The 25,379-nt window shown below is 41.1% G+C and overlaps 2 protein-coding genes across 6 annotated transcripts; one reads left to right on the forward strand and one right to left on the reverse strand.

Moving 5' to 3' along the window:
• Positions 1–14: 14 nt before the first annotated feature.
• On the reverse strand, positions 15–15,017 carry LOC311255891 (cullin-5-like). Of its 4 annotated transcripts, XM_084350561.1 has the most exons (19): positions 14,948–15,017; positions 12,476–12,585; positions 11,029–11,128; positions 10,142–10,318; positions 9,395–9,536; positions 8,807–8,952; positions 8,256–8,336; positions 8,038–8,131; positions 7,799–7,929; positions 7,413–7,520; positions 7,245–7,309; positions 6,991–7,123; positions 6,774–6,905; positions 6,468–6,591; positions 6,169–6,344; positions 5,659–5,820; positions 5,363–5,481; positions 4,984–5,107; positions 15–3,934 (listed from the first exon to the last, which is right to left on the reverse strand). In XM_084350561.1, the coding sequence occupies exons 1-19, from the start codon at positions 14,969–14,971 to the stop codon at positions 3,740–3,742; spliced, it is 2,343 nt and encodes a 780-aa protein (XP_084206687.1). In that variant the 5' UTR covers positions 14,972–15,017; the 3' UTR covers positions 15–3,739. The 4 variants fall into 4 exon arrangements, with proteins under 4 accessions (XP_084206687.1, XP_084206685.1, XP_084206686.1 ...); XM_084350559.1 differs by having other exon boundaries at positions 7,799–8,131; XM_084350560.1 differs by lacking the exon at positions 14,948–15,017 and adding an exon at positions 14,260–14,871 and having other exon boundaries at positions 7,799–8,131.
• Positions 15,018–16,840: 1,823 nt separating this feature from the next.
• On the forward strand, positions 16,841–23,519 carry LOC311255946 (solute carrier family 35 member F2-like). Of its 2 annotated transcripts, XM_084350653.1 has the most exons (9): positions 16,841–16,979; positions 18,386–18,640; positions 19,626–19,801; positions 20,000–20,127; positions 20,330–20,489; positions 20,649–20,805; positions 20,898–20,950; positions 21,053–21,207; positions 23,069–23,519. In XM_084350653.1, exons 2-9 carry the CDS (start codon positions 18,540–18,542, stop codon positions 23,345–23,347), a joined length of 1,209 nt encoding a protein of 402 aa, XP_084206779.1. In that variant the 5' UTR covers positions 16,841–16,979; positions 18,386–18,539; the 3' UTR covers positions 23,348–23,519. The 2 variants fall into 2 exon arrangements, with proteins under 2 accessions (XP_084206779.1, XP_084206780.1); XM_084350654.1 differs by lacking the exon at positions 16,841–16,979 and having other exon boundaries at positions 17,784–18,640; positions 20,898–20,966; positions 23,069–23,250.
• The last annotated feature ends 1,860 nt before the right edge of the window (positions 23,520–25,379 follow it).

Below are 25,379 nucleotides of genomic sequence, written 5' to 3' on the forward strand. Positions count from 1 at the left end.
AAAACAAAAATCTCTGTCTTTACAATTGTCTTTATTTTGCCAGGAAATAAATTATTCAACTTTAAAAAATATCTGAAACAAGCAAAACAACGCAGCACATGAAAGTAGTCGACTCACTCTCCTCCCACTCCAGCAACACAAAGTTTAATGTCTTTAAAACTCGATGCAGTGGCAAACATTCAGCTGGTTTAGGCTGTGACTGATTGTGGTTAGTTCAAGTTTGTCGTTGTAGAAGGCTACAGGTAAATCTGCCCACCTGTGCAGGCCGGGCTGATGGGCAGGCTCAAATTGATAAAACCACGACAAACGCTGTCCGCAACACGTTGAGCGCCTCTGAGGTTAAACCAGACGTCTGACCAGGATTACACGACTGAGAAAATTTCACCAGCTCACCTGATTAGTGATTGGACAGAATATAACATCGTGTACCGTTTGTCATGATTTAAAATACGTCTCATAAAAAGGGCAAAAATGTAAAATATATTTTCTGTTCATGTTGTTAAAGCTCTGCAGTCGGCTCAGACTCAAACACACCGTGTTTCTGTGTGCGACTTGAATATTATGATCACCAAACTATGAATAAAAAATAGCGACATGTTAAATGAGTCAATATCTGAAAAGAATGAACCCATTACTTGGACACATGTACTCCGTCTACTTAATTAGGTAGACTTGTACAATCTAATGCAATCCAAATCAACTGTTCTACCACAAAGTCTGCTTTAATGATGCCTTTAAGGTCAGCTTGTCTCAGTTTTTTGTTGTTTGTTTTGTGAATATAGACTGGCGGGGGCTGTCGACATCAGACTGTAGAGGTGTACATGCACAAGTTAAAGGTGCTCAGGGGGTAAAATACATTTTGAAGTCCATGATTTACAAAAATTAGCTCAGGAAGCTCGACAATTATCACCTCAAGAAAGTTTAAACAAGATTCAGAGCTTGTGAGGTGACAGTCAGAAATACTTTCAGGTGTTGATGACTCAGTGTGAAGCTGTGAAAAACGTCTGCAAGAGAAATTCGAGTCTACAGCCGTGCTAACAGCTCAGTGAGCTAATTTAAATTTAGTCTGTTTAAACATTGGTCATTGAAAGTCTGAATTTATTGACTTATTACTATACTAATTTGAGTTTTCTGCTTTGAATCCGTCTTCAGACTTCTTTGTGTAGCCTCGAACTTTACATAACTTACATAACAGACTTGAAGTTATCATGCAGAGATTTTTCACCTCACTTACTACATTTCTGTGATTGCCAGAGCTCCACAAAGTGCTGAACCCATCTCGTATCAAATTAAAGAAAATAAACCTCGAAACATCTGGAAACATCAGTCCCAGCTGTTCTGACTGAAACATGAGCCTCTGAGGGAAAAAGCCTCCTCAAAATATTTAATTTTTCTGGTTCCTAGTTTACCTCAACCTATGCCGTCCTATGTTGGTCAAAACCTACATTTCCCAGAATGCCTTACACTTTAATTCTGCTGCTTTCAATCATTTTGATGTAGGGGAATATAAAACCAGCCAGCTGACTAATCTCAACATTACACCAAACGACAAAGCAGGCAGAACAGTCAGTCACTGCTTCGTGGTGGATTTTTCACTTCACTGTCTCAACAAAGACACGAGGATGGGATAGTTCAAACGCAAAGTATTTTGAGTATTTGTTGGGGAGAATCAAGTGAGGAGGAGCTCACTGTGTTAAAGCTGTTCATCACAGACAAGAAACATGAAGTACTGACATTCAAAAAGTCCTGATTCACTGGGACTCATTTCACTTCATGTACTCAAGGACGTTTAAAACTCAACTCATCTCCAAATACCGACTGATCCAGGTCTGTGCATAGAGATAAAACTGCATAACGTGATTGTTTCATCTCGGGTACAACAAGGCAGATATTTGAAGAAAAAAAACAGAAGTGTGTAAAATGTAAATCTGATTATCACCAACAACTCTGCAGTCACAGAGGAAGAAAATCTATTTCTGCAGGTATGACTCAAATCATTAGAAGTGGAAAATTAATTTAATTAAAACTAAAAATGTCTTTTTTCTTCAAAGTAAAGTCGAAAACTTAGTGGCGGTAAATAAATACTGTGTCAGCTCGATGAATGAACACTAAAGAAAAACAATCTCTCCAAAAACGAAACATGAAACGAAACAAAAACATTTCGACTGACAAAAAGTAACATTCGTTATAAATACAGAATAAATTAAAAAAAAAACAATCACACACATTCGCTGTCGTCTCTCCTCTTCCTCACCGCTCAACAGAAACTCATCACAACAAAAATATTTAAAAACTTAAATATTTTTAGTGTCTACGGGCTGCAACTAACGGTTATCGGTAATTTGTTTTTTCAAACCAACTGTCCAAAAACCCCAAAGATTTTTTATTTACTGTCATTAACGACAAAGACAAACGGAAAACCCTCAAATTCATGAAGCAGCAAATGTTTTTTTGCTTGACAACTACTAAAAACGATTATTCGATTATCAAAATATTTGGTCATTAATGGTCTTTTGATCGACTGCTCTGATTGAGAAGTGTGACGTGGTGACATTTCTGTTGTCTGTTGGATCTATGAGGGAGAAGAGAGCAACACACACACACACACTCAAACACACAACATGATGGCTATATGAAGTCGACTACAGCTCAGACAGCCTCTCCTCGGGGAGAAAAGACCCCTAAAAACAGCAGCTCATTCATTTCAAACGTTAACGAAATACATTTCTGTTGTTCTCCTCTGCTCACATCGTGCAAAGAAGGACACTAAGTGGATTAACGAGGTGAAAATTCAGTATCAGTTTCCGTCTCACCTGTCACTATTCGAGACTTGTCCCTCTTTGACACATTCTGCTGGTATTTAATCTCACAATGTTCAGAGCTTCACACACCAATAAATAGTTTGCAGTATCATCGTTCCCCAACACAGACAAGGGTCTCCAGACAACACTCGTTCACCTGTCGACAAACTTTACCTGCCACAGGAGATAAAAAGGAAAACAGCATTTAAATAGTCTTAAACCTTTCCAGACACAACCACAAAGTGTGACAGATCCTCCACTGAACGAAAACGACAAACAAAAATCATAAAGCAGCATGCTGTTCAAAGTGCACACACACACACACACACACACACACACACACACACCTAAAATACCAGATACACACCATGCTCCCAAGCACACACACACACACACACACACACACACACAATTTGGCAAAATACTCCACGGTAGTTTCGGCTGATCTCTCCCCCGTGTTCGCAGCTTTCACTCGCGGCTTGTTTTTTGCATTCCCAGTTCAGAAATAAGACAAATGTATTAGAGGAGGGATGCAAAATGGCCACCGCTGACATGGCTGCTGTGGCATTAAGTGAAAGCAAAGGATTGATATCAGCTTGTCCCCCCTTCTCCCCTCACTTCTCCTCCTCCTCTGCAGTCTGTTGCTGATGAAAGTAAGGCAGGAAGTATTTAATTTGATATTGTCACTAATTTTGTTTTTCTTCTGAGCTGCTGGCAGACGGCGCGCCGCAGTGCCTCTCCTCTGATCGACACTAGAGGGCAGCAGAGACAAACAGACTCGACGTCTCAAAGACAAAAATATCCACACTTCCTGTTAAACGCTCATCCTCCTCTCTCCTCTTCTTCAAACACATCTTTTTGTCCTCGTCCGTCTCCTCTCGCAGGTTTTTAAGCACCTGTCGCAAGTCAGGAGTAAAAAACAAGAGCGGGAAAGCGCTCTATGCCATGTAGATGAAGGTGTTGATGTCCGTCTCGTCCCTCTTTATGTACTTGTGCTCGATGAGCCACTCGATCTGCTCCTTGATCATCTTCTTCTGGGGCAGAAACATGTTCTTCAGGATCTCCACCAGCTCCGTCTGCAGCTGGGCGTTGCTGATCCTCTTCCTCATCTTCATGATTTGGATGATGGCCTCCTGGACGAGGAAAAACAAAACATATGTTACATCTTTACAAGCTCAACAAACTGTATCGTAGATGGTTTCATTTTAATCTTTCATTTTGAAATTTCATACACACCAGGAAGGCTCCAGATTTGACAGATTATTGATCTTTTATGAGTCTAAAAGCAGTTAGAGGTCTTTAACAAAGTCTTTGAAAGGTCGGCTGCTCCAAAGACTCAACTGTTTTTGTTGATTCTAGCAGCCCCTCTGGACAAAAGCGGTACGCCACCTGCTGTTGTAAAGATCTTTCCTGTCTCGTGCCGGCAGCGCAGCCATTTGTTTTGAAAGCCAGTGAGAGAGGGACCGCAGGATGCATCGTGATGAGGTAATGTATTTATATGTGATTTTATATGTGGTACATGTGATCGGACCAGAGCACAGGCGTTAATAATAACTATATAAAAATAGCAGACTTTTTGCTGATGGTCTCGTTTGCTGTTACAGGTCATTTATAATCATCAGAGGAAGGATTGACCCTTATTTATTCTAAATATCAATGCAGCTTTAACTTAATCAAACCCACTTCTACTGGTCGGCGTGGCTTTACTAGAAATTGTTTATTTACATTTTTATTTATTTATTTTATTTCAAGTATAAAGCCTTCACTGACGTGCATTTGCTCAGAGTATTTAGTGTGTTGTTGTTATTTTCTGTGTCGAGGCTCCCGACTTTACAATCTTTAACTTTAGCAACAAAGATGCACAGAAACATTATAATTCTTCTGTTTCTGTTGATGTTTTTTGGTTTGTTGTGCCTGTCTGTTGTTTTCTATTTTATTTCATCTTTTTATCCAACTAATGGTTTCTGGAGTGGATGGTACTGAGCCACAGATAGAGGTGATGAGAGGATGAAGTTTAGTAGAATGTATATTAAAAATATTGTATTAACTGCGATGTGTGTTTGTGTAACTTAAAGATACAAATAAAAGAAGTAAGACAGAAATGATGAGATAAGGGGGATAAAAAGACTTCAGATCACCCTCCTCCACTCCTGGGCGACCCGACATGATGTTGTTTTCGTACCTGAGTCCTGAGTATCCTGAGCTGAACGATTCCTTCGTTCTCCTCTTCTCTCATTCGCTCGGTGGTCAGCTGCAGCCGACCAATCAGATTGATCTTTCCCCGCTTCTGGACTTTGGAGTTTTTGCTAAGATAATGACCAGACACAAAGACACAGACGATCAATATCCCAAATGTTTTAAGATCAACAGTCGTATGTGGTGAGGAGGCTGTTAACATAATATCAGTGGATATACATCAGTTTTAAGTACATATCATCAGGGATCAATGAGCAAAAATTACACATTCCTGATTATCAAACGTATTTAAGAGAATTAATGTAACTTGCTGTGGGTTAAAAGAAAATCCATGAGACAGGAAGTACATTTACACCGTAACATACATGAGTGAGAACTCCTGGTTGACGTAGAAGAGCGTGCTGTCTGTGAAGTCTTTGGGCGAGCTGACTGGAGGGTCGTAAGACAACACCTGCCTCTTCAGTTTGGGGAACGCGACCAGAGACTGAACAGAGAGGAGAGGAAGTTCACTTAAACATTTCAAACATCATCTGTCTTTAAATTGGTATTCTCTGCTTATTGTGATGTCATTTCCTGCTTCATATCCTTAAAATCTACAAATCTAATCTAAATGACTTTGTAAGTCAGTGAACCATAATTCAAAGTGTTTCGTTGGTCTGACCCAGAGTGTGCGGCGTAGCTCTGCGTCCGGCAGCTCTGTGGCCAGTTTGAGGTTCTCGAAGCTGATCCTCTCTCGGGGTCGCTGGTTCCAGGCGAACAACACGGCGAGCTGGAACGTCGTCACCTCCAGGTCGTACTGACCTACCTCGTTCTTAAAGGTGATCTGAGCAGAGAGGAGGACAAACACAGGAGAAGGCAGAGGAGATGAGACGAGGCCTCTTACCGGCAAGATCCTAACACAGTGATGCTCCTTCAGACTGCGGCTAAAATGACTGCCGGCTCCCTCTGATCTGTTTCTTCAATTCAATAAGTTCAGCTTCACTATGACGCTGCCAGTATACTCATCCGAACTGGACGAGCATCGGATGGTCAAACAGTTTTGGAAAAGAAAAAAAAGGATGAGAAGATAAAGATCAGGAACGAAAGGAACAAAACTATTCCATCATACAAGCAGTAAAACAACAAAAACAACTGGCTCGTCCTGCATTTCCTACTTTCACAGCTCACTCACGATGCCGTTGGACATGAGGTGATGCCAGTGGAGTTTGCGGCCGCTGTGATTCCTCTTGTAGAAGTCTTCCACCTCGGGGATCAGGTCCTCCAGCTCGGTGGGCAGCGAGACAAAAACCTTCTCGCTGCTCCGTGACCAGGCTCCAGCGTTCAGGATCTTAATGTTCACACTGTCCGCTGCAGGGGGGATAAACAGCAGCTTTAAAATGTTCCTTCAGCAGGACAAACAATTATGTTAGGGGTAGAAAAACAGTGTATGTACTTTAATTATATAGTAAACCTCTTTATCAGTTAATTTACCTGGAAGAGCCAGCTTGTTGTGTTTGTGCATCTCCTTGAAGACCTGATTGAGGTCCTCTGAAACCTTGATGTCCTGAAACATCCGGGCCAGCTTGTTCACGTAATCAGCAGGCATTCCTACTTCCTACAAACACACACACATGAAACATCCAGGAAACATTCATTCACTGTGTGTCCAAGTTATTTACATACATTTTAAATGGAAAAACAAAACTATACTAACTATATAACATAACTATACTGCTTTGCTCTCACTCTGTGATTTACTGTCCGTCTGAATGTAATTTAAGAACAAGTGTAACTCACTCTGAGCCACTCCACCATGTTCTCTTCAATCTCACTGTCGGCTGAGATGTCCAGAATCAGACGCCGGGTCAGGTGAGCTTTGTGGTAACGCATGAACACGTCTTTATTCTGGACGTACTTCAACACCAAGAGCTGCAAGGAGAAAAGATAAAAGAAGCAATCAGAGTGAGAAGAGAAGGAGAAGATGAATCGGCCGTCAAACAGGACAGAGACTCACCACTTCTTTGAGTTTGAGCTCGATCTCCTCTGAGTTGAGCTTCTTGCTGAGAGGAGTTTTCCTCAGCAGCATGTCACAGTAGTTCGCCAGCAGCTCAGGACACTTTGACTCGGGCTGAGTCTTCATACCCACACTGTTTGGAAGGACACACACAGACACACACACACACATTTACATACACAGGATGAGTTTCAACCGAACAGAAAAGACAATCCTGCGTTACAAGGACAGAACGGTCAGTTCCACCTCCTCACCCTTTCTGTTTCAGCGGCAGCTCCAGTTTGAAGATTGTGGCGTCGTTGACAACAGCCTTGTAAGCCTGCGGAGGGGAACAGAGAACAAGTACAGGTGATCACGACCAATCAGAACAGAGCACAAGTCTCATCTTTGGGGTTTGTGCAGCTCTTTGGACTAAAATATACCTTATCTCTTGCAGTGAGGAAGCGAGGGTCGTCCTGGAAGGCCTCTTTAACCAGTTTACTGAAGCGGTTAAACAAAGTCAACAACTGCTCCACATACTTCTCAGAGTCCTGCACAAACACACATATGAACCCATTATACACATTGTGAAAGTTGCTCTCCAATACTAACGCTGGTCTGTTAGCCATCTGTTCACCGCGTGTTTTGGAGAATATGTTGCTTAAAATTACTTCTGACACCAAAAGAAAGTGCAACAAGAACTGAAACACCTCTTTATTCCCTCCCTGTTTGTATGATAAATAAATAAAAGGTTGGGTTTTATCATGACCACAAGCATGAACTGAACACGAGGTTGAGGATGTGTGTTAAATAATTGTTGTGCACGTACACTCGTGATCGTCTCAGCAGCAGCCACCATGTCTGCCAGTCCAGCATTGATGATATGATCCTCCAGATCTTTGAGCATCGGCTCGATCCCACTGGGAACCTTGTCCATCAGTGAAAACATCAAGTGCAGCCCTGCTCCGGGAGGAAGAGAGAGAAGACAATCAGTGACACACAGGACAAAACCTCCTGCACTTCCAGACTCATGGACTGCACAGGTGGGTAGCTGAGGTCGGTACTCACTGTCTGTCTCGTTGCGTTTGATCATCCCTGGACATTCAGCGAGGATGGTTTCTTTGAACGAGGTCACCAGAGCGTTCACACAACACTCCATAAGCTGTGAGAAGACAGAAAACAGAGAGTCACCATCAAGACAACTCTGACATAAGACAACGCAATAATAATAATGTTAAAGCGAGTCTTTGTCTCAGGATGTGTTTTGGTTAAATGGTGACACTTACTGCTTGGACAGAGTTACATTCACGACGCGTCTCTAAATATCTAAGTGCTCTTTTCTCTTCTTCTCTCAGCTTTGCATCTGCCTGCAGGGAAACATTAACACAAAACACAGATTATAAGAATCGAATCCAAACACTGAGGCAACAGCCTGATTCCTCCTCACATCTGTCCAGTTACATTTACATATATTTATCTTTGTAATATTTTAACCAAACAGACAAAAATCGGTCTGTCTGCTCTGCAAAAAAACAAGCTATGCCAGTTAGCACGGTTGCATCTCTTTTATTAAATATTCACCATCACTATCTAGCCTCGACTTCTGAGTATGATCAAGTTGAACATTAGAAACTCTCAACAACACAGAGGACTCCATCTGTCTGTTATCAACACAAGTGACATAAAACTGCTGCCATGTTGGTGGAGGAGTCATTTCATATGTGAACTTGTAGGAACATTAACAGCAGTCCTCCGCTCATCAGAAAAATCCTCAGTTGCATCGTTTTTACATTTAAAGAAACTGTATACTTTAATAATCACAATTCTTGCTGCTCACATATTTCATGTAGTTCTGGACGCCGTTCTGTTGCAGGTAGGACGGTGCCTGTGTCCTGTAAAACCTCTCTGTGGAGTCCAGGTACGCCTTCTCGAAGTTATCCCTGTAGATCTGCAGCTTGTCTTCTGGGTTCGAACACAGGTTCACTGACGGAGAATGAGACGCAAGTGGTCGTTAACTGTGGTGCTTTATCGAAAAGGTCTTCAGGTTCATATTTTTACTTTGGTTTATGTTTTGATACATTCAGTATTTATTAAAAACCTTGACATGTTGGGCTAGCACTACAGATTATTGTCGTTGTTGATTATCCTAATGTTCATTTTGTTGACCACTTTTTGTTGTTTGATAGATATTCAGTTTACTGTCACAGGAGGTTGAAAGAAAACAGAAAATATTCATAGAGTTTTGACTTCTCTCTTAAAAAATAACTCAAACAAATTAATCAGTTAGCAAAATAGTTGGTGATTAATTTGAATTTGAACCTGAATAGTTACAGCTGAAGTGCAGAAGTACGAGTTTAATTTTAAAAGGACAGATTTTAAATCACTTAACCAATTCATGTTCGTTCGTGTTTTCTTTCTGTCTTACCGTACGACTCTCGTACACCTATAACGAGCTGCGAGTCAAAGGCCTCGCCCTGCCTCTCGGCGTGCACCAGCTTCATGGCGCTGTCCTGCAGGCGACTCTTAATGTTGGAAAAGATCGACTCGTTCCACGTGTCCAACATCAGCTAGAAGATTTAAGATAAAGGATGGTAATAAACCTGCATCAAGTTGATCAATTATCATGTTAAACTTCCTGCCATCCGAGAATACTGAGTGAAATGTATTTACAAAATCATTTTAACAAAACTTCTTCCATCCGCCCGCTGAGCCAAATCCACAGAAGTTTTTCTGAACATGAAATAATTTTCCTGTTGAGTTAGTGACATGAATCACACTAAGTTGTTCTCCAACAGGAGGATTTTTAGGCTAACTGACCTCAAACTCTGGGGAACGTTCCAGTGTTGACTCACTTCAGCACTGATAATTTATGAATTTAATGTTTTCCTCAGTTTCCTCGTCTCCATCTCACAATCTCTTCATCTCTTCTGCCTCCTGTCCTTTGACATTTTCCCCTCTCTTGTTAACTTCTTTAAGTTGCTTTTGACTTTAGGTCATTTGTTCTTGTTGTGTCCCGCCTCTCCTTCTGCTTCTCTCAACTACTCTGCTAAATGTTGTTGTCCACCTGCATCTGCTGTCCTCCTCCATCTTATGTCTCTCATTTCATCTCATCATCCCTCCTCATTCGTCCTCCTTCTTCTGTGTACTTGGTTTTCCCACTTCCTCCTCTCACCTTGCGTACGATGCTGTCCTCCATGTTTGTCTTCTTGTTGCTGCCCTGTTTGCCCATCAGTGTGATCTCCAGCTGACAGAAGGGTTTGGGCAGGATGTCGCACTGCGTGAAGAACTTCCTCCACTCCACAATGTAGGCCTTTAGCAACGCTGTGTCGTCCTGGTGGCTCAGCACCCGCTGCAAGCAAAAGTTAGACGAGAGACAGGTCAACAAAGAAATACTTGTGAAGCACTCTGATGAAAATTAGTATCTGTAGCCAGATTCTATCTTATTTATAACAGATCTGAACTGAATTTCAAGAAAACTGGCAAAGGAAATGAATGCTCGTTTCATTTCATGACCGATGTGAGATTATTAGCAGTTGGTTCAGTGAGAACAGCAGTGGGTGGCAGAAGAAGAGGGCGCAACGAGATGACGTAATCAAAAGAGCACGAATCTCAAACACTGAAAATGTAGAAAACGTTAAAAATAAAAGTATACGACATTTCTGATGTAATCTGCTGCTATTGTTTGTTGTAACCTCAATAGAAGCTTTTGTCGGAGCAGGAAACAGCTGATCAGTCACGCAAGTTAAATGTGCTACGTCAGAACGTATTCAGAAAAGGCGTCTCCGTCTCCCATTAAGAGCTTTAACTCTTTTTCAAAAAAGGCATAAATGTTGCCTTTTCCATCGGCTTTTCCAAAGTGATACTTCAAAACGAATATAAAAACACCTAAAACATTAGAATGAGGGCAGCTGTGCCTCCAGGATGCTGATTCAGACATGAGATCAACATTTAAAACTGTAATCAGATTAAGGTAAAAGGTTGCATGTTTGAAAGCGTCTTACTACAGACGACACAGACAACAACACAAAACCCAAACACACTCATACACACACTACTTACAGCCTGTGCTTGTTTAATGAAGTCTAAGATGTCCTCTTTGAGGGCTTGGTGGATTTTTGCAGGTCCTTTATCATCCCATAGACACACGGCATGCACATCTCTGGAGGGCAGAAGACGAGGAAATGAGACATCAGCACAGTTCATTCAGGTTCCTTATTATATGTGAATGACAACGTCTGAAACAGCACATCTGATATCTGCTTTACAGCACAGTTCATTTCAGTAAGGTGCAGTGCGGCCACTGAAAAGGCTCGGGGAGGTTCTGGTACTTCCCAACATTTTCAAAAAGCCCATGTTGCCTGGCAACAAATGGAGTTCAGCGTTTCCTGCGATATTTCTTAGAAACAAAATTGAATTCAAGTGTCTGGAGGCTTAAAATAGTTTCAAAATGTAAATTTTAGAGTGAAGTGAAGTGAAGTGTCCATCGTTATAATTTAAACCCAACGTCATGATCACTGAGAGAAGACTGGAAACAGACTGACTGAGCTGCTCACTCACTCGTGTAACTTAGTTTGTCAGGCAACACACCAAAGCCGCCAACTGCTGCCAGGCACCGATGTGGATACACTTTCGAAACCTGCCTGGTTTTGTCCCGACACGTGTGAGACTCCTCCTGACTGAAAGAAACTCTCCATGTTTCATTCATTTATTTTGATCACCACTCGCCAAAACCATGTTCCTCTTCCCATCCTGTTTCTCAAACAAAAGAACGATCACTAACTTCCTCTTGACCATTCTGACTCTCCACACGTTTCCTCTTTGTTATTTAAGGTTCGTCAGTAAAGTCAAGTCGGTTTTATTTGTATGCCTCAAGATCATAAATCACAATTTTGCCTCAGGGGCTCTACAATGATTACAGCACATGGCACCCTCTGTCCTGAGAACACCGATTTGAATAATTGTTGTGATGCTTCATAGCAGCAACACGATGTAATCCTCCTCACACCTGCTAAACTCGATCACAGCTTTTATCCAGCATTTATCACTTGTACACACATTTTAAAATCAAATTCCTCACTTGTTAAACCACAGCTAATCTTATTTCATGGGGAAATAAATCAAACAGTAACAAAGAAAAGGGAAAATGGCCGCCCTCAGTGCCGACATCAAGTTGTGGCAGTTAATCTACAGAAACAAAACACTTTTCCATCCCAGTTTACGAGTTGGACACATCCCATAACAAGTTTACCTACAAGTGTCTGGGATTCAGTGTGGATTATGTGAAGCACAACACCTGTTGGTAAAATCTAAGCCCGCCTGCAGCATGTGTGGCTGAAATGCACCAAAATAGTCTCCTGTGAGCGGCTTGTTGCGCCATTCTGCCTTCAGAGTAAAGCAACTGTTCGATGGTTCAGTGGTGCTGCAGCAGCTGCGGTTATCCGGCATTGGACCACTTCCTGAAAACCGACGGAAAGAACTGAGGGACAGAGCAGAGAGCATCTCTTACGAGAACAAGTCGAACCACTGTTGCTTGGTGACGGCCTCCTGTCTGAGCAGCTTGAGAACGATGGGCCGCATCAGATCCCACTTGTCCTCAAACTGCAGGGACCCCTTGTTCTGGAGGAGGGATGGGATGGGATGGGAGGAGTGGGAGGAAGAAGAGGACGGATGAAAAACAGCAATGACACAGGAGAAACAAAAAGACGAACATAAAGAAAGAAGTCCGACCAACAGCTGGGATCAAGTCGGCTGATGAGATTTTAAATGTTACCACAACAGAAAAGCTTCAAATAGTTTCACATCAACTTAAGCAATTATATCACACTTAATATAGCTTCTATTATCAAGTTGTACCAGTCTCTGTCAGTTTTGGTAAAGAGGTTTAAATGGGAGCTGTGCATCAAATGACTGCTTGGATTACGTGAGAGACAGAAGAGAAATGTGTTTGTTTTATAAAGTTTTCAGTTGCTCTCAGATACCAAACATTCAGTATCCAGACGCTGTGCTCGGACACTTGAAATCTAGCTCAGGTGTCTTCTCATCTTTGAGATGTTTATACACCTTGATTTGACTCCACCTGTAGTAAATTTAACTGACTGACACAGGGAAAGAAAATAGCACCCGTCACCGAATACAGGGTAAATGTCAGCTGTGGACAGATACCAAAATTTAGGTCATCGTATATTAATAAATATTAACTTAAATAAAGCAATTCTTAAGAATAGTCCAGGATTAAGACACTGACTCAGAGTTCAACAGCTGCCACAGTGGCAGGTGAGTAAAAAAACCTTATGCTCCTGAATGGACATGATTTGGAAAGGCACACACCTGTTTTATAAGGTCTCACAGTCAACAATGCGTATCAGAGCAAAAACAAAGTCGTGAGGTCAAAGGAGCTGCCTGCAGAGCTCAGCGACAGGATCGTTTTGAGGCACAGATCAGATTGTGAGGTTCTCTCATCTGATAAAACCAAGATTGAATTATGTAGCCCTGTTCTAAGCATCACGTCTGGAGAAAACCATGCACCGCTCATTATCTGTGCAAATCATCCCAACAGTGACGCAAGGTGGTGGCAGCGTCATGCTTTGCGGGCGTTATTCAGCAGCAGGGACTGGGGGACTGCTGGACTGAACACAGGAAAGTACAAAGATATCTGTAATAACAACCTGGACCCCAGACTGGCCTGAAGATGGCTGAGCTGTAACAGTCCCTATTCAGCCTGACGGATTATTAGAGTTTAGATTTTCAAGCTCAACAGCTACGAGAATGGCCAAAATAATAGTTAAAACCTTGATATGTTGTTGTGTAGCTTCAGGGATGGGAACAGAATTGAGATAATCGTGAATATCCTCGCAAGAATGACTTGAGAAGCTGCTCAGCTCGCTGATGTACACTTCTACAGCGGTTTCCTGATTTATTTTGAACTGCACCAGGCTGGAAGGTTCGGCTCGCACATTGTATATCCACAATAACAAGTTGATCAGGACCTTCTGATCTATGATCATCTGTTCATTCTTCAACTGCTTCCTAAAAAAAGATGCGTCCTCTCTGTGAGGCAATACAAGTGTTTGTTTCCTTACAAAGTGTACAGTACATGGGATTATTTTCGTTTTAGCTTTTACTTTAAAGCTTCTTCTCCTTCTTCACCTTCTTCTTCACACTGTGGGTCTGCGTCCACCTCCTGAAGCGGGCTGACAGGTGAGCCGGGTCCAGGTGGGGGGCGGGCCGCCTGTCACAGCTACTTCACCTGCTAGCATAAAAAGCTATCTGACTGAAGGCTAGTTATCTTACCGGCTAATTCTGTTCAACCACGACCTGAACCGTCTGGACAGCAGAGTCGTGAACTGCTCTGCTGCTCGGATAGATGACACCTAACGGGGCCTTGTGGACTCGGTACAAGTATGTTCGGCAGGTCCATCTGGAGGAGATTGGTTTACCGTCTGGGCTCGCTAGCCAAAACACAGGAGCTAACACGTTAGCAGCAATTAGCTAGCAGAGATAACTTTACAGTCGCGGTGAGGACGAGGAGGGGATCATGTGTCGAGGTTTGTTTACCCTCCGGACCGACCCCGTGCTCTGGATCCAGGACTGGGTTCAGGGTTTGATACGGGTTTTGTTATGATCTGCTTCGTGGTCGCAGAGACGCCTGATTGTGGTACCAGCTCAGGTTCGGTTACGGTTAAGAACCAGAGAGGACGACATGTTGAGGTTCGGTTTGCGACTGGTTCTGTTCGTGGCAGGGGGGGAATGACCCGTTGGGGAACAGACTCCGACACAACACCGGACTTCAACAACGACAGCGGCGGCAGCTGTGACTTCAGGCGCCGCTCTCTGCGCGTTTACTGAATGTATTTACACTGTTAATGTTCAAACACGTGTCCGCTCACAGTGCAGATACGAGGCCGCGTCGTATTGAAGAACGGAGGACTCACATCCGCAAACAAATCTCGGAAATCCGATAAATTCAAGCGCTTCTTACCTTTAACAAATTAGACGTCGCCATGTTTCTTCAACTTATCACCTCGCAGAATCTCGCGAGACGTGCTACAGCTGGCTCATGATGAGGTCATCATGCACACTGACTGAAAATCACTGTTTTGTGGCTAAAAAAACATCATTTTAATGATAATAATAATAATAAATTACTCTATTTTATGTGTATGAAATGAGGTATAGTGATCATACTGTATATTATATATATTATACTCATATACAAAAAGATAAATGGGCAGTAAGATTTACAGAAATTTTTAAATAATGAATTCATATTTTTGATAAGGATAGTATATCAGTAATGAATTTATATTTATTTATTTATTTTTAATTTAAAGAGGACAGTGCACGTAGCCAGAGGCTAATTTCCGACTGTAGTCCTCTGGCAAGATGTTAAAGGCCATTTAAGGACACAAGGGACATAAAAACGCTACTAAGAACAAAGACAACAGATGGACAGTAATACACACAAAAAAACAAAAACAAAACAAAAAAAACGAGAAACACAACGAAACCAAAGACATACAATATAAAAAAGTGCTACAGGTGCTACTATATTTTTGTATGACAAATATTTAAGATAATCTGTAATATATTTAGACAAGTTCAGGTAAATTAATTGGAGTATAGCTTTAGACCATTAAGAAAGCTTGTTAATTATCATTCAATGACTTATGGAGAAGAGACGGGATTAAACAACATTATACTTACTCCTTTTCGAATATGTAAACAAAGTCAATAAGTGTTTGACATTTTCTTTTTCTTTATGCTTTTCACTGTCTGTAAATACATATTTTTTTCTATCTGTCCACTAAGCTTTTTATTTATTTTTTATTTGTTTTTGAACGTTTTTTCTTGTCTGTCCTTTCTTGTTCTTAACATATTTGAAATAAACATTTCAATCAATCGATTAATCGACCAATCAAACCAAAGTACAAGGTGATTTACATAGAAAGTTATCAAATATACAAGAACAACATTAAAATAAACAACAAATTAAAACCAGTAAAATACGTCAGCAAAGTAGATAAAATCAGCATTAGTGAAATGTATCTTTCATGATAGCAACTTCTGACAGTGTCGGGCCTTTATTGATGAGATTGTACTAAATACTGTTTTATATATAATCTTTTAATTCTTATTTTCTATACAGTACAACTAGATACTCTCTCTAAATGTGTCATATTTTTAATTAATATTTTTCATATACAGGGGTGAACAGAGAGAGACAAATTATTTTTTGATCCCATTTGAATTGTGTCATGAATCACACATATGATGTTTGTTCATTTAAAAGATAAGTTTCCAAGTCAACAGTTTGTCTTAATTTAAGTAAAAGATCTAGTTTTGTGTGAACTACACACGTCACCACCCAATGCTTTCATCTTAGCAGCTACAGTCGGGATTTTGGCTTGAAAAAGGTTGTGAATGTTTTCTTTTCAAATCACTTTTGTATCTCTGGGCTTCTGGACGAGCTGTCAGGAGCCATTTTATATTATTTTCTGTTGGTTTATTTTACCTCAGATTTTTAGGAGAATGCTGAGACAATCTTGCTTTGAAGCTCCAGAAATGTTTTGTGGACTACAAAACTTCACCTGACTCTCCATCAGCATGAGGGTGAGTAGATAAAGACTGAATTTTTCCTTTTTGCTTGAACTTTAACTTACTTATTTCACCGTTGCAGAGACATTAACTGCTGATATCTTCAGTGGGAGTTTAAACACGTTGCTTATACATGGAAACGTAATTTCACCACAATCCTCATCGTCAACACAATTATCATCACAGACGAATCAGGATCACAGAATGACAGACAAAGACACAAAAAACCTCCACAAGGATGCAAAAAACATCAAAAAGACACAAAGAGACACAAAACTACCCCACTACTCTTCATCATCCTGCGGGTAATGGACGAGTTAAAAGGAAGAATCACAAAGACGAGCAATCAAGATGCACGAGATGAGCCAAACCATCGAGACGAGCCACCACAGGAGCCTGAAGCGGTCTGGAAAGCCGTGAGTATCACCTGTACTTTGCTTCGGATGCTGGGAGGGCTGTGTTTTAACTGTATTTTCCTATTTCCTATTTTGGGGTTGATTGACGCAGATAGTGAGTCTCAAACACAACAGACCAGATTAACACATTTCCTGTGACATCACACTCCAGGTGGGAAGCTCAAATGTGGGAACGTCAGACAAATGATCATTTCACTGCTCCCTGATTGATTAGCAGCTGAAAAGACAGTGGACAGTTTGATCCACAGGGACATCGGACCTGATTTCAAGGTAAAACAAAACTTTGAAGTGGCCGAACCGCGTAGTTACATCGTCACTTGATGCACTGGGGCCCAGAAAGACTTTTTCTAAAGCTTACACTGTAAAACAAGGGTCTGTAAATTGGTGGATACATTTTTTCATGTCATAACTGGAGCCAGTCGGTCCAATAAAATTAGGAAAGTCTAGACGTCTTTGTTTGCCATCTAATAAAGACCATTTTATTTCTCATTTGGCACAAATAATGGTTTATTACATCTGTATTAGATTACTTGGGGTATAACCACACATGTTAACTGTGTAAGAAAGACTATAATATTTCTATTTTTTGACTTATTTGGTACAAATAATGGTTTATTATGTCTTTATTAGATTACTTAGGGTATAACTGTGTATATTTACTGCATAATAAAGACCATAATATTTCTAGTTTTTGTCTAATCTGACAACAAAGTGCAGCTTATTACATATTATTAGTGTACTCAAAATTAAAGGGCAACCGGCGTAGGCATTTAATTATTGAAGCAAACAGACTCACACTTTTGGCTGTATGGACTTTTAAGCGGCAAGAGCGCCACCAACCCTCGTATTCTCATATTCATATTCTCCCATGTTAAATTTGAGCCTAAATGACTGGAGGAAAGTAGAAAGTGTCGTTTTTGTAACTCGCTGTGATTCCCTCATCATTCCCAATCTACATCGACGCGCTCAGCAACTTCTCCTGTCGCTCAGGATGTAAAATTTTGCCAATAAGAGTTATGATTTCAATACAAGCTGGAGTTTATTCTCCTAAGAACTTAAGTGAGCTCAATAATCATTGTTTATATTAATACCACTTTCCCAACAATTTATATTATATTTAAATATTATCTGCTCATTCATTCTTTCAAATATTAATGTTCCCCATCTTTGGTTTTACTCACTTAAGTGTAAAGTAGTATAACATGGAAGTACGTAGACAAAGTACTTGAGTTACTGTACACCAGTGCCATTTCCATAACAATCACCGTGATCAACTGAAGTACTTTTCCTCCAACACGAGTCGTTATCTCATCAGCAGATAACAGCTGAGAGTGAAAACAAGAGGAAGCACGGTCATGACTTCTTTAAAAATATCTTTCATCATCGTGTCTTATCTTACGGTGCAGCAGGATGTCTTCAACACATTCGCGAAGTTAAGTGAACGAGTGATCTTTGCCCTCTGAGTCAGTTAATCATTCAGCTCTGGCACAGTGAAAGTCGAGGATTTAAAAGCTCCCAGCAGTGAAAACTCAGAGAGGAGTCCTCCATCAGCGCAGCAACATGGATACTAAACAGTCTGAGGAGGCGTCCAGAGACGAAAACCAGAAGAGTGGACTCATGATGAGGGTCAGGAAATTCAACCTGAAGGAAGTTTTGACCTGGTGAGTGTACGAGAGGAAGAGAAGCATGTTAGAGGGAAGTTAGTACACAAGTTTATATGTATCTGTGGAGCAGAGACGTAGTCAGCAGCCTGTGGTGGAAAAGTCCTTTTCAAATAATGACAGTATAATAATTATAATTCACAAGCAACCCTGCAGTGTGTAAAATAAGTGAAACCACCATTACCAAGCATGAAGGCGATCTACACATTAATGCATTGGTAATTACATTACAATAATATAAAATAATATGATATAATATTTATGTTTTTGAAATGGTCCGTTCTACATCACCAGTAATTTTACTGCTTTATGTAGGCCTATATTTTGAGGTGAGAACTTCTGTTCATTTATTTAAGTATAATTGATTTTTATTGATAATAGAAAAACTTTACTTATATAGCAGCTTTCAAGACACAGTTACAATGTGCTTTACAGAACCAAATAAAATACAAAGTGAATAAAACTAGCTAAGAGCAAGAGAGTAAAACGTGACTGTTTCTCTTGGAACAGACTATATTATCTGCATGAAGTAAAGACAGATCCTGTCGTCCTCACTGCACATTTAATACTTCCAGTATTGCTCATGGCAATAATGTTGATAAACAAAATATTTTCCTGTTTAAGAAGAAAGAAAGTATGGAAAAGCGATCAAAGGCATAGGCCACCCTTGGGCTAGTGGATCCCTGCTTATTGAGCGGTTATTTGGTTTTAGTGCAGTTTTCATTGTCTATAATATGTTTATATTAATATAAATTAATGTTTATAACAGAAACCAATATAACGTAACAACAGGAATTTAAAGGAGGAGTTGAACATTGTGGGAAACACTCTCATTCACCATTGTGTCAACAGTTATTGAAGTGGTATCAATCTTCTCATCTCTGAAAAAAAGAAGCAAATAAGAATAAAACTAATTTGTTCTTAAAAATGTTTAAAAATCCATAAAACCTTGTGGTAGACTTAAAGATGTTCCTCTGTCTCTCAGGCAGTTAGCGAGGACGTTGGCGATGGGTCAGGGCCTGGCGGGGCTCATCTGTGGGACGGCCATCACCTCTCAGTACCTCGCCACGAGCTTCGGTGTGAACACGCCGATGATGCAGAGCCTCTTTAACTACACCCTGCTGTGTGTCACCTACACCACCATGCTGCTCTGCAGGACAGGTAACACCGCCTCTGAACACCTGAGAATAATACCTGTAACAAAGGAGTTGTATTTTTTCAGATATAGCACATATGACTTAATGTTTAAATCAGTGGAACAGTTAAAGCTGGATTCAGTGTCAGACTGTCCTCAGACTTGGTGGTGAAACAAACGAATGTCAGTACTGAAGTTCAGGGGTGTTTCCCTTTAAAACGCAGGGGATGGAAATATTTTACAGATTCTGAAGAGGAGATGGTGGAAGTACCTCCTGCTGGGACTGGTGGACGTCGAGGCCAACTACACTGTTGTTAAAGCGTACCAGTACACCACCCTCACCAGTGTACAGGTGGGTGTCATTGAAAGGTTGTGTTTTGTGAACGTTCATCTTATTTCAAGACTTCAAGTTACAAGAACTCATGTTTTAAAAAACTAGAAATTTTAGGTCGATTCAACTTGATATGATAAAACTTCTGTATTTACATGAAGTCGACGAGAGGACATTGCTGTTACATTTAAGTGTGTTCTTGTCTGTCTTCCTGTGTCACCAGCTGCTGGACTGTTTTGTGGTCCCGGTCCTGATGTTACTGTCCTGGTGGGTTTTGAAGACCCGCTACAGGCCGCTCCACTTTGTAGCCGTCTGCATCTGTCTCCTAGGGGTGGGGGCCATGGTGGGGGCCGACCTGCTGGCTGGACGAGATCAGGGCTCCAGTAAGATCTTCCCTCCTATAAGTGTTTACTCGATGCCCCAGGTTATAATGTGTTTAGCCATTTATTTTATGATGACCAGAAATTATCAGACAAACTGATTTTGTAACACCATCAGGTCGATGTTGGACCGCAGTAATGACTCGTCTCTTCTCTCCTCAGCCTCAAACATCCTGTTGGGTGACGGTTTGGTGCTGATCAGTGCGACGCTGTACGCCGTCTCTAACGTGTGTCAGGAGTACACGGTGAAGAACCTGAGCAGGGTGGAGTTCCTCGGCATGGTCGGCCTGTTCGGCACAATCATCAGCACCATACAGATGTAGGTTAAGTGTGCATGTTTGTGTGTTTGATCAGTGGTATGACTCTTTCAACATTTTAATTGATCTGATGTATTTATGCTCCTTCGCTCAGGGTTGTCCTGGAGCGTAATGAAGTTGCTAAGATCCAGTGGAGCTGGCAAGTCGGTCAGTATTCATCCTGGTGAATAATCATATTTTTAATGTTGAACTGTTCCTTTAACATTTGAATTAGACTATGAGCTAACAGCTGTGTGTTTGTCCTCTCAGGGCTCCTGTTTGCTGCCTACGCGTTGTGTATGTACGCTCTGTACAGCTGTATGCCCATCGTGGTGAAGCTGAGCAGCGCCACCTCCGTCAACCTCTCGCTTCTCACCGCCGACCTCTTCAGCCTCTTCTGTGGGGTCTTCCTCTTCCAGTACAGTGTGAGTGGACACACACACACACACACACACACACACAGGGTCACAGGTAGGATAAAGCAAAGAGAGACTGACGAACACAGCTGGTTTTATAAAATAATGGTTTTCATTAAATAGTTTAAAACAAAGAATATCACTGGTCTCATCCTCTCCAACTCATAGTGCTTCATCCTGCCCCAGTTCTGGGTCACGGTGACCTGCCTAACGTTACAGTGACGCAGCAGCGTTAATGAACAATAATGAGGGTTAAAGTGTAATGTCAATGGCATGCGTTTTAACACAGCTGCCTGCATATAAACAGTTTATAATAAACACGTGAGTTCGAAGTTCTTTAAATGACCTTTAAACAACCAAAACTGGATATTTCATCATGTTCTGAATCTGAGAATGACACAAAAAAATCATTTACTCTGGTTTTCCTTATGATTTCCTGACAGAAATCGAATCAAATTCATTTACTCAAGTGAAATACTACAGGTATGTTCATCTAATGCTACTTTATTTGTCTGTTTGACTTCATCTGCAGAATCAAGATACAATAAACTTCCTTCATGAATATGCAAATGTCGTTCATTTAAAAAGTTTGACTACTGGACGAGAGATGTCTCCTACATTACTGTAGTCAGTTCTCAGTGTTTGTGCACTGGAGGTTTCAAGTGTCCATGCCACAGTTGTGTGAGCTGCATATTGGACCCTGATTGGCTCCAAACTAGTTGTGATGTCATAAAGCCTGTCCTGGTGTCCCAAGATATAATACGTAACATTTCTACATTAAAATGTCTAAAAACAACTGGACCTTTGTTATAAATTCTGTTGAGTTGCGTACTTACTTCATCCTAAATGGTTCCAACAACGTCAAACCAGAGAAATTCTGGATTTCGGATCCATTTTCTTTGAAATTAGTGGTTGTTCAACAAAGACAGAGAACCACTCGCGCTACTTCACATCATTCCTTCAGCCCTAGCAACATAATTTATATCTTAAAGAAGCTATAATCAATATTTTTATATTGACTAAGTATCACATTACAGTATTTATGTGAAAGGTGTCATTGAATAAAATGCTTTAAGGAGCTTTATATAATCAGTCTGGTCCAGGGCTTTACTGTTTTGGTTCTCTTTGCCTGGCAGCATTCAGAGAAATTTAGCAGCTAAAGAGCCAGATGTTTGCCTCAGGAGTTTGTCCAGACCAAACACTGAGTTAAAAGTGAGTGAATATTAGATTTAAACTCATCAGGTTATCAACTTAAAAGGTGATGATATGTCAATGTGTGTTTACAGCTTGTTTCTGCTGCCCCTGAGTGGCCAAAAAAATCAACTACTAGTCATGATTTAAAGGAACAGTTCACACAAAAATGTAAATCCAGTCATCATCTCCTCACCCTCATGCTGATGGAAAGTCAGGTGAAGTTTCATAATTCACAGAATTCTTGGAGCTTCACAACAAAAACAGCAACTGAAGTAGCTGGAGACTTGTTGTAAAAACGGAGAAAAACAACAACTGAAAGTGTCTCTGGAAGCCGGGATCTCGAGATTTACACTGTTTTTTAAGCTGAAATCTTCACCGTAGCTGCTTAGCTTAAAGCGTTAGCGCTCACCCCGCCTGAAGTGGGTTCACATGTCCCACTGCACATCGAGGGTTTAAATAAAGTCTTTTCAATCAGTTTGTGACGTCACGGCTTTAAAAATGTTTTACTACTCTCCATCAGCACTGAATTTTCATTTTTGGGTGAACTGCTACTTTAAGATTTTAGATTAAAAACAACATGTCAACCGATTTAAATGAGTCAGCAAGTTAAACTGCTGATGTTTCCCCCTGACTGCATCACCTCAGTTCATATAATTAAATATATCCGTTTCCTCAGTTCTCTGGACTCTACCTGGTCTCACTGGTGGTCATCCTCATCGGCTTCATCACCTTCAACGTCGTGCCAACACCTGTTGACCACACAGACTCCTCCTCCTCCTCTTCTTCCTCTTCCATCTGTGAGGAAGATCACGACAACCATCCTGTGGCCACTCAGGATGACATCACCAAGCAGGAAGTGGCTGTGAGGATCACCACTGAGGATGGAGAGAAGGAGGAAGAGGAGGGGAGGAAGAGCAGCCTCAGTGATGCTGTTGGTCGCAGCACTAAAATGTGAGCTACAGCACAGAAACCTGTTGATACGTCTTTTTTGTAAACACATTTATTTATTGAGTTTTGCTTTTATGCAACAGCATACAGGCAATATAGAAGAAGAGTCAACACAGAAAGTGTCTAGAAAAGAAGTGTAACAAAAGAGAAAATACAAATAAAAACAAATGAAAACAGTGGTACACATCTCATCCTTGAACGCTGCTTAAATATTTTATTTACCAAAAACAGCCTAATAGGTTGACTTTAAGTATTTTGAATACATGTAAACTTTACATCTAATTCTATTTCACAAGTTCAATGTAAAGTGTCACATTTAATAAAAATGTTTTCTATCATGTTGGATCAATGTGTATAAATTAATTAACTTAGATTAAATTAATGCAAAATTGAGGGGAAGCTACTTTCTACTCACAGCTTGAACCCAGATTTACTACTGTATTTATGCAAACGTTTAACGATAGGACAATTAATGTCATTTCTGAACTTAAGGAAGATATTTGATGTTCTTGTCCCGGCTGCCATCAGAGTGAGAGAGCACATGTTCGAATGAGACGCGAGATCTTTAAGCAGCTCCTCAGATTTGTATCAACACTTTCAACATGTCGAACGGAAAACACAAACCTGATAGTCCCCAATCTGTTCATATCTTCTACACAGGAATGCAGATAAATTAAGAAAAACAACATTGAGATTATTGAGCTCTGTAGACGTGAACATTTCCAAGAAACTAGAATCAAGATAGAAACATTTTGCTTAACTGTCTCTAAACTGAAATAACTTACATAAAGTGGATCTGCAGTGGTGTTTTATAAGGCCAGAAAAAAACATTCAAGACCTTCATGAGTTAAACTTTTTAAGTTTTTTTATGAAACTTAACATCAGTGCTTTTTAAGACTTGTCAAGAGCTGCAGATACCCTGATACCAGTGTACATCAGGGGGTCTTACCCAGCAGAGGGCCCAGCCAGTAGACCAGGCAGTACTCCAGGAAGGAGTGTCCACTGCAGGGGAACTGTGTGGAGAAGGCCAGCGCCGGGTTGAACACCGCTCCAGTCACACTGCCACCTGGACACACACACACACACACACACACACACACACACACACACACACACACACACACACACAGACACACACACTTGTATTAATGAAGTGTACATGCTTAAAAACACATCATTCTTCTCAAACTGTCCATTACTGCAGCACCTCTATTCACCCTCCGTTTTAGCTCCTTTCTCTTTAAAGGTGTAGTCATTAATGCTGATCCAATACAGACTTTGGTCCGCTAGCTGTCTGTTCTGTGTGCGCTGACAAAAAGGACTGTGACAACTCAAGGGGGAAGACCTGTGTCAACATCGGCGAGACTTTTCAAAGGTGGATGGACCTCCGAGAGCTGAAAGGGCTGAAGACGGATGCGGAGGTTGCTGTGTTTCTGCTTGACTGGTGGGTCATTTCAGTGTTGCTTTGTTTCACACAACCCTCCATGAGTTCAGGGGTCAGAGTTTCTGAATGAGCACTGATGGGATGGGTGTGTTTGTGTGGCCGGGAATTCAAATATCAACAGTCGTTCCCCAGAATCAATGACGACACCTTTAAGGCCCGCCTCCTGCAAAGTTCAGTCTGCTCTGATTGGTCAGCTCTCACAGGCCTGAGCAGGTACCACACAGTGTGTTTCACATCAGCTCTGTCGCTGTTTTTACACCTGAGGCCTTGTGAGGAGCGTAGCTGAGGGCGGCGACTGTACAGTTGTGACATCACAACATACGGACTCTCTGTGAACTGAGCAACTTGATACTTTGACAGTATTTATACGGCAGCCGTAGCAAAGGTACTCACTTCATACTCAAGTAGAGAAAGTAACAGAGTACTGGCTGTGGAATGTACTCAGAGTATCAAAGTAAAAGTCTCCCTCTGAAGGACATTTGTGGTCGAAGCTAACTGAAGCTCACGTCATATTAATATAATTCAAAGACTATTAAAGTTAAAGGTAGAATCAGTAGGATTTGTCCCAGCTGTTCCTGAACGCACCACAAAGATA

This window comes from Pagrus pagrus (genome assembly GCF_965226575.1).
Source record: "Pagrus pagrus genome assembly, chromosome: 4".
NCBI classification, from domain to species: Eukaryota; Metazoa; Chordata; class Actinopteri; order Spariformes; family Sparidae; genus Pagrus; species Pagrus pagrus.

What these genes read in the sequence shown, in the direction of transcription:
- LOC311255891 (XM_084350559.1), bottom strand. Translation starts at nt 14,971, where the DNA reads ATGGCGACGTCTAATTTGTTAAAG. An exon ending in CTGCTGAGACGATCACGAGT is followed by an intron (nt 7,521 to 7,798) that starts GTACGTGCACAA and finishes GTGTTTGTGCAG; the next exon opens with GACTCTGAGAAGTATGTGGA. An exon ending in AGCTCAAACTCAAAGAAGTG is followed by an intron (nt 6,906 to 6,990) that starts GTGAGTCTCTGT and finishes TTCTCCTTGCAG; the next exon opens with CTCTTGGTGTTGAAGTACGT.
- LOC311255946 (XM_084350653.1), top strand. Translation starts at nt 18,540, where the DNA reads ATGGATACTAAACAGTCTGAGGAGGCGTCCAGAGACGAAAACCAGAAG. An exon ending in CTGAAGGAAGTTTTGACCTG is followed by an intron (nt 18,641 to 19,625) that starts GTGAGTGTACGA and finishes TCTGTCTCTCAG; the next exon opens with GCAGTTAGCGAGGACGTTGG. An exon ending in ATCATCAGCACCATACAGAT is followed by an intron (nt 20,806 to 20,897) that starts GTAGGTTAAGTG and finishes TCCTTCGCTCAG; the next exon opens with GGTTGTCCTGGAGCGTAATG.